This window comes from Salmo salar, chromosome 14 (genome assembly GCF_965601325.2).
Source record: "Salmo salar chromosome 14, fSalSal1, whole genome shotgun sequence".
NCBI lineage: Eukaryota > Metazoa > Chordata > Actinopteri > Salmoniformes > Salmonidae > Salmo > Salmo salar.
The window spans coordinates 94,431,454-94,441,057 of record NC_138304.1 but is presented as its reverse complement, the minus strand read 5'-3'; the positions used below and the strand labels follow the sequence as shown (position 1 = coordinate 94,441,057).

The 9,604-nt window shown below is 39.2% G+C and overlaps 1 protein-coding gene across 1 annotated transcript; it reads right to left on the bottom strand.

The window, feature by feature from the left end:
* Window positions 1-2,244: 2,244 nt before the first annotated feature.
* Window positions 2,245-4,273, bottom strand: hoxa7ab (homeobox protein HoxA7ab). The gene is given in 2 exon segments (NM_001139567.1): window positions 2,245-2,710; window positions 3,863-4,273. Coding segments are annotated over 2 exon segments (759 nt in total). The 5' UTR covers window positions 4,230-4,273; the 3' UTR covers window positions 2,245-2,318.
* Window positions 4,274-9,604: the final 5,331 nt, after the last annotated feature.

Sequence of the window (9,604 nt, the reverse complement as noted above, 5' to 3'; positions counted from 1 at the left end):
TGAGACACGTTCTCTTCTGGAAAATTATATATAAAAAAGTTAATGTTCACCGCTCCATGCCATGTGACCAGTGCGGACCAATGGGAAAGGAGGACCCTCTTAAAGCTGTATTGCTATTTTGTACATTTTCATAAACAACAACAGATTTATGACCTAGTGAGAGAGGGAGAGCAAGTGGAGAGAGGGGGAAAGCGGGTGGGGAGTTGGAGAGAGAGGGGAAGAGGCAGGTCAGAGCTAGGCGCCATCTTACCGGAAAGAGGGGGAATACACAGTTAAACATTCAACATTCATTTCCCCTACACAGTAGGCTACACATACACAGCCTGTCCAGTCTCATGTCCTCATAGTGAGCATACTTTTGCCCATTGTTTCCCAATCTCAGTCGGAGGACCCCAAGCGGCGCTGATTTTGTTTTTTGCGCTACACAGCTGATTCAAATAATCAAGTCATTATTAAGCTTTGATTATTTGAATCAACTGTCTAGTGCTGGAGCAAAAAAACAAAACATGCACCTCTTGGGGTCCTCAGGACCGAGTTTTGGAAACACTGCTTTAGCCTCTTTATTAAAGGAGAAGTTCACTATTTTACAACTTGATGTTAGATGGTTCCTCACCCTGAAAGTAGTCTATGAGCAAAGAGAAACTGTAATCCATGGTTCAATTTTCTTTGAACAGCCACTACAAAATTCAGCTAACCTTAGCCACCACAAGCTAAAAGTCTATGGAAGTGATAGGAGCATGCGAGCATGTTAAAAAAAACAAGGTAAAAATCACCTGAAATCAATTCAAATCAATTCCATAATTCAGTTTGATGTTAATTAAAGGTGCTTTGGCTATTTAAAAAAACATGCTCACATGCCCCTGTCGCTTCCAATGATTGTTAGCTTGTGGTGTGTGTAGCGAGCTGTTTACAGGAAACTGAACCATTGATTACCGTTTCTATTTTCAGGGTGAGGAACCATCTCAAATGAAGTTGTAAAATAGTGGACTACTTCTTTAAACACGTGTTATGGGTTTCATCAGCTCTTTTCACTTTTCCTGCTGAATGAGCCAGATAGGCAGTGTGTTATGTAATAGCACCATTTGTAGGCTTAGTGTTGTCAATATTTTTTGTCATATAAAAAGAAATGTAGAACTAAATGAACGTGAAGTATTTTCATCCATGCATAATTTAAGCTAATACCATCTATTTTGGCATGTTGACTATAAGTGCTTTCTTAACATTTTGTCTAAAGTTCTTAGAAATGTATGGTTGGCTTACAGGAAATTCGTTACGAAGCTATTTTCAAAACTGAAGGCTTTTGTTTTTATTGGATTAATATTGTGTCTTGCATAATGTCAAAATACGAATACCTCCGAGTCAAAACAGATGTGGATGGAGCATATAGGTTATTTCTGAACATTGGAGCAGTTCTCTTGTATTCATTTGAGGAGTTAAAACAAACACACTATTTCCCTAATTTACAAATAGCCTACAAACACATGCAAGCAGACACACTCACGTCCACCAAAAATGTGATTGACGTATAGAGGATGCAAAAATACACTAACAACACGACGTCACAGTGTATACAAAGACTTCAATTTCACAAGTTATACAGTATTGCAATTCAGTGATACAGTAGTAGCCGAATAGGTCTGTAGTCTCTGAGGTAGGGTATTGGAATCATGCGAATATGTATTACAATCTCTACATGGCCCCAAAAGATACATTCTCACAAATATAACATATAGGAATATGCCAAACCATAACAGCTACAGCAGTGCAATATAAGGAGAATAAGGGACAGTAAAACGTTAAAGCCGTATTCGCCAGTTGATTCAACAAAGGCACTTTTACGCAACATTTGCATTTATTTCCATTTGAAATAGAAACAAATACAATGCGAAAAAGGTCCCTTTGTCTAAGTCAATTGAAATTGCAGGTAGGCTAAACTGTCGCATTAGGTAGTTCTCTGTTCAGGAATGTTATTTCAGTAGTAAACTATCTAATAGTTCCCAAACAATAATATTTATTATTGAATAACATTTACAGTAGGCCTTTTCTACATTCAAAGATCAAATTGAGTTTTCATAAGAATACTATAGTGTAAATAGGTAGTATCCGTTCCTTTTCATGTGCATATAGACGTATGCCTTTTGTTGCTAGAGACAGTGTTAGCTTGTATACAGTACAATAAATAAGTGCTTCTCAACTTCAGCCCTGCAAGTCGTTTCACCAATTATTACTAATCTCTAAATTGATAAACAAACACGATGAACAAGAGTGTGTCGATTCTATGAGAGTATACATCTTTAACATTTGACAAATACAAACATTTATGGAGTGTTTCTTTCATTAATAGGCTCTACGTCGCCATCTCCTTCTCTTGCAGGGGTTTCTGACGCCACACCCGCAGACGGGGAATCTCCTTGCTCTGCCTCCTGGGCATTGGACTGTCCGTTGGTTACCGGATTACCATCACCATCCTTGTTTACGTTCTCTGAGTTGGCACTGAGGTTTGAGCTCGAAGACTCGTCCTTGTGATCTTTCTTCCACTTCATCCTCCGGTTCTGGAACCAGATTTTGATCTGGCGCTCGGTCAGGCATAGCACGTGCGCTATCTCCACGCGCCTCCGGCGGTTCAGGTACCGGTTAAAGTGGAATTCTTTCTCCAGCTCCAGTGTCTGGTACCGGGAGTACGTCTGACGTCCACGCTTTCTGTTTGGATCTGAAAGAGAGAATGGTTTTAATCGATGTACAGATGCAGGATCTACATTTGATCACTCTTTTGTTGTTGAGAATTGTCCTACGCAGCAGGAAATGGAAACTTCTAGGGTATTTGAGATTTGAAAAGGCTTCTAAAGTTGGTCATTTCCACTTTAAAAAGCCAGGTTTGATTTGCCCTAACGAAAAATGTATAAAGCCCTACAAGAAATGTCCATTTACTATAATCCACATAATAATTCACATTTCCTGTTGCTGCAGGAATATTTTCCTGCTGTTGGAAACTGGCTCAAATTAAGATCCTACATTTGTACATAGCATTTTCCCACTAGGCCCACGAATAAAAAATACTGCAAATTGCTCTAAAACCATGTTCTACACAAGCATGCCATATGTAATAACTCCGATAATAACTTGATACTGATAATGACAATTATGTGATCTTGGATTGTTGTATTTTTTTCTATAGAAAATAATGAAATAAAAAGAACGTGCCACATTCTGTCATTCTGTGCCATTTTTGCTAAGATTTCTTTCTCAAAATGTTTTCAGTGCTGTTTTGGCTAAGGCTTCCTTCCGTTACAAATATTCCAGCAGGGATTATAGCCTGTAGCCTATTGCTAATGCACTGCATGCCTCTCCAATTAGAAGCATGTGTTAGTCCACCGTTAGTAGGTCATACCCACAGCCCATAAGCAATTACTTCTGCTATTAGACACCGTCCTGCCTACCAATTCCGTACTAATCAGACACTACTATCAATACCACTGCTCCAACTAGTCTAGTGATATTGTTTGCAGCCACCACTATAGTTTAGTTATATCCCTGTGTACAAATAGGTTTCTGAAAGTGATTATGTTAATCACAACAGCCATTCTGAGCCCAATCAAAAGGGCGAACTGCAGAGCAATGATTTACACTACAACTTATAGCCTGGTATTTTACTGCCACAAAGGGTAGAAGAGCAACAACAATAAAAACAGCGCTAATGTCCCTGCGCGATGAACACTACAGAAGCGGAGGGATAATTAATTTATGGTCACAGAACTAATAAATGAAACATTTTTCTGATTCTTTCCATGCAATACCAATGGCTTCACGGAATTACGTGCACCATTAATTAAGACAACAGTAAGTTGTCCATGTAAGATCATACCTGATGTTCTCATCCAGGGGTACATCCGGTAATGTTTGTCCTCTGGCGAGGTGAGTGGACCCGGCACCGGCTGGATGCAGCTGTCCCCGAACAGACGGCTCTGGTCGAAAGAGCTGCAGTGCAGACTGTGCACGTCCGGCCCCTGGTCATAAGCAGGAGTAAACATCGGGGGACTCTGGTAAATAGCATTGTTGACGTTGTAAAGTCCGGACAAGGACGTTGGGAAGGCAGAGGCTGCGGCACTGTGAACAGATGCGGGTCCTTCTCCACTGGGTCGAAGAGCGCACGAACCCCGGTCGGTGTTTGGGAAGAAAGAACCGGTCGCCGTATATTTTCTAAAAAGACCATCCACATAATAAGAGCTCATATTTTTTCCTTGTGATTTGTTGGGCCAGAATCTTCAGTGTCGTTTTTACGAGGTAGTGTGATAAATGACAGCAATACACCCTAGATTTACACCAAACCACGTGATCCAGCCCTGTGACCGCTGTAGCCAATCTCCAGCAGGGCCAGAAATATCATTATGGCGCACAGACTGCAGGGTAGGATTAACACACACGAACACACACACACACACACTCTATTTCTCATCTCTTTGGACACACACCCTCTCATAAACACTGTGGGAACATATGAAATGAAACAAAATACAATGTCATTGGTTCAAAATAAAACGCCTGTCCTGTTGCAGTTATACCTTACTTTTCATAATACAGAATAACACCCTCATAACATCTGTCATTTATACACAACTAAGAATATAAAACCGCATTGTGTATTTCTTTAAAAGCTTTTCTTAAATTCCTTCAATTAGCTGCATGTCTCCTTGCTAAAACGGAACTATATGTGATAGTGTACAACAAACATCAAAACATTATGATTATAGCATACAAAGGGCAGAGCACTACATTTCTACAGAGTTCATTTTTTATACATTCAACATATAGTCAGAATATAGGTGGACTACATTTGATTGCTTGTCATAATCAACTTTACAACAGTTAATTTTATATTACTGTGATTAAAATAATACAATTTACAAATGTAACCATTATCAATTGTATCCTATTTGAGTTGTATCCTATTTGAGTTGTATCCTATTGAGTTGTATCCTATTTGAGTTGTATCCTATTTGAGTTGTATCCTATTTGAGTTGTATCCTATTGAGTTGTATCCTATTTGAGTTGTATCCTATTTGAGTTGTATCCTATTTGAGTTGTATCCTATTTGAGTTGTATCCTATTTGAGTTGTATCCTATTTGAGTTGTATCCTATTTGAGTTGTATCCTATTTGAGTTGTATCCTATTGAGTTGTATCCTATTTGAGTTGTATCCTATTTGAGTTGTATCCTATTTGAGTTGTATCCTATTTGAGTTGTATCCTATTTGAGTTGTATCCTATTTGAGTTGTATCCTATTGAGTTGTATCCTATTTGAGTTGTATCCTATTTGAGTTGTATCCTATTTGAGTTGTATCCTATTTGAGTTGTATCCTATTTGAGTTGTATCCTATTTGAGTTGTATCCTATTTGAGTTGTATCCTATTTGAGTTGTATCCTATTTGAGTTGTATCCTATTGAGTTGTATCCTATTTGAGTTGTATCCTATTTGAGTTGTATCCTATTTGAGTTGTATCCTATTGAGTTGTATCCTATTTGAGTTGTATCCTATTTGAGTTGTATCCTATTTGAGTTGTATCCTATTTGAGTTGTATCCTATTTGAGTTGTATCCTATTTGAGTTGTATCCTATTTGAGTTGTATCCTATTGAGTTGTATCCTATTTGAGTTGTATCCTATTTGAGTTGTATCCTATTTGAGTTGTATCCTATTTGAGTTAGTGTTGTTGTGTAACTCGTTGTTTCCAAAAATATATTATAAACTGGGTGGTTCGAGCCCTTAATGCTGATTGGCTGAAAGACCATTGCTTTGTACTGCTCTAATTAAGTTGGTAGACAGTTTATAATAGCAATAAGGCGCCTTGGGGGTTTGTAGTATATGGCCAGTATAACACGGCTAATGGTTGTATCCAGGCACTCTGCGTTGCGTCGTGGTTAAGAACAGACCTTAGCTGTGGTATATTGGCCATATACCAAACCCCCTCGGGCCTTATTGCTTAAATATAAAATGAATTGTTGTAATGAGTACAAGAAGCAAGTGTTATTGAAATATTTGAGAAAATTATTTTGAGTGGTAACCCAATGCTAGATGAAGCAAGTGATTAATTAAAAACATAAAAGTTAGGTAAGCAAATTAAGTAAGTCAATTTGAATACTCAAAATGAGTCACATTATTTGTAGGTCTACATTTAGACCTCTACTACGTTTGTGTTATCTAGCTTTCTTGGCGGTAGGCCTATTTGGAAATCATTTTTTTAAACTCTGAATTTATTATGTTTTATCTGCAATAGGCTATGGCCTAATTTGGTGAAGTTTATGTATATTCTTTCGTATTCCACAATGTTATCTGGAAATAAACACAGGAGGGATCAACAGAAAAATGCAATTCTGTGTGTAGAGTTATTGATCATATAAACACTTAGGCTAAATCTAAATATCACCAAACATACTCTAAAACGCAAAGCCTATCACATTTTACAATATGTCATAGAATAATATTCCTAAATGGATTAAACGAAAGCAAATTGAACGCAAATCAGACCAAAAAGATACTTGTGTTGGACCATATTGCAAATGTTGAATATGAATTATACTTCAGAAAAAAGGGGAAAATAGTTTTCCACTGACTTTACAAAAAGTAATTGCACCTTGTACTGTGAATCATATGTTGATATTGCATGATAATTCTGTTTATTAAACACTACTTATGTTAAGTTTTCCTATAGGCCTAACCTAAAGATAAAACAGAAACGCATTCTAACTATAATAATTAGGTCTACTAAAAGCCTGTTTTCTTTGAAAACACTCAGCGTTATTTGCCCAGTAAAATGTACCCAATTATCTTGATTATCAATTCATTTGACATGTAGAAAGTTTTAGGTTTCTCAGTGTAGAAAATGTAAAGATACCCATCTACAACATGTTGTGTATAACTAGACTAAGGACTACTATTTCGTCTATTTTTATAAATCTTTATATTATTAAATACTGCCCTGAATGTGCTTACGACCACAATAGGTAATAATATTGTGGCGGCAGGTAGCCTAGTGGTTAGACTAGTAACTGGTTGCAAGATCGAATCCCTGAGCTGACAACGTGAAAATCTGTCGTTCTGCCCCTGAACAAGGCAGTTAACCCACTGTTCCTAGGCCGTCATTGAAAATAAGAATTTGTTCCTAACTGACTTGCCTAGTAAAATAAAGTAAAATAATCTGCATAAAAACAATGAGAATTACAATGTTATAGAACCCAAATGATGCAGGAAAAGGATGCACCAACATACTAGGTCGAAACATGTCTAAACGTTGTATTCCTGGTGAGCGCACTGTATTCGTAAACATTCCTTAACGTGGTATTAGACTTGCATTGTAAAAGCGTAGGCAGGGTGTGAAATCACTTTGTTGCACTCTTAAACTGTTATGTTCCTGCGAGAGTAATCACAAAGGGAAAGCGTTCAGAAGAGGCCATTCTGAGGCTTGTTATGGAACATCAGCGCCATCCTCTGGTCACTACACAAAGTTGCAGGGTGGAAAAGGTGCAATGCGCACAGAACTGCAATCACAGCCACCCCCTTAGTGGCCAAATAGAAAAAAATCCCATAAAGGAATGTGATTAATGTAGGAACTGTGGCATTCGCTGCGCGCGGTACTATTTCCACACGGAATGCAGATTTAGAGGTCCAATGATTAGCATCGAGAATAGTATATCTAAAATGTCCATGTTGGCCTCATATACACTGAGACTAGGTCTTGCCTCATATAATGCTGTTGCTTTATTGCCCTTCCTGTTCCTCCAGCACGTGAACAGAACACTAGCTACCGCCAGAGAAACCGAGCGAGAACGTTTCCCAGGCCAGGTAGAAACAAAGGGGCGCTCGAGATGACCATGAGTCCCGCGAGCAACAGTCGGGGAGACGCCAATAAAGCTGATCATTTCCGCTAGGCCTTTTGTCCATGCTGCAGTCCCACAGAAAGACAGAAAACAAATGGGTGCCGAGTTCTGAAAACGGCCTAATTGTGTCTGGACGGCCATAAAGCCATTAAAAGTGGAATGCCAGACAGTATAGCAGACCAGGCGTTTTATTGCTCTTTCTCTGGCCCAGCCTTTGATGTTTGGGGTCCATCTGCGTCCTCGAGGCCGAGCGCGTCACAACACCACTATATGGCTCCATACAACTACTACAGGCCTGTGTGTGTTCAAATCTATGTGCATGCATTATGTGAATGATGTTGTCTGATAAAAGAAGTGTGGTTCTGGGATTCTGTATTTCTGTAGTTTTGCCCAGGTCCAGTTGTAGCCTATTCCACATGTCTCTATAATTTCAACTGTTATTATTATTTGGTACACCGCAGATTTAAGAGATTTAAGATCTCCTGCAGGCCTATAGGCCAGGGGCTTGTGGAAGCAGGTCCACCTCAACCACTCATTCCAACTACAAGTTCAGATCAAATAGATTGTAATTTGATTACCACAGCTAAATTCCATATAGTACAGTCCCTCGTTGAACGCTCAATACCTTTGTCCTCTCTCCCCTGCACATGTTGCAGGTTTTAAAACATGGCGGCCAGGATGTGTCCAGAAGCACGGGGTCTAAACTGAGCGGTGGTGTCATATCATAGCTGAAGAACACATATCCTACAGGCCCCAGCTGTCGAAGATTTCGACATGTTTCTTGTGTTGTGTCCTCTCGCCTTGCAGCGCTTTGCACCCCATAAACGGCTATAGCGGTAATTGTATTTTATGGCTGTATACAACTAACAATGTCCTCTGCCAAGGCGCGCGGAACACAGCAGAGCTGCAAGCACGGAGCGACGCTCGGGGCTTGTCTGTTTACCCTGATACAGAGACATCAGGCAGAGCCCCCCCACACACACACACACCCACACACACACACACACACACACACACACACACACACACACACACACACACACACACACACACACCCACCCACACACCCCCACACACACACACACACACACACACACACACACACACACACACACACACACACACACACACACACACACACAGTGTGTGTGCGCGCGGGGTTGAAGAAAGAATGCCAAGTGCGCGTTGACATTATTTGATAAGCCGTTGACATTTCAAAGTCAAAGACTCGAATTTCCTCACGGAAAATGAAATAAATGGTCGCCTGTCATTACTACCTGCTTTACATTACTCCATGAATACTTTTCTATTAGAGTATTATTCCAATATTTTGTTGGAGAGAAAATATAAGTGCAAACGAATGTGAGTGTAGGCATATCGGCTACACAATACATTTGGTAGGATGCAATACATTTGACTGTCAATATATTTAGGAATTTGATCATTTATTGAATTATTTCTTAGATTACAGTGAAATGTAAAAGTACAACAAATGATAAGAATTCAATGTGGCTGCATTCGCAGATATAATTTGTTTTATTCAATAAATAAAGTACAAATGACATTTGAGAACCAAACGTCGGAACGTCTCCAGACCACGAGGTATTCATTACGTAGCCTACAGTGTTTTTAAAATGTCCTCTCTCTCTCTTTCTAACCAATATGTCCTCTAAAATGTTACTCCCTGAAATTCAGACATAGTTTCATATACAAGCGTTATGTTTCTTCACAACG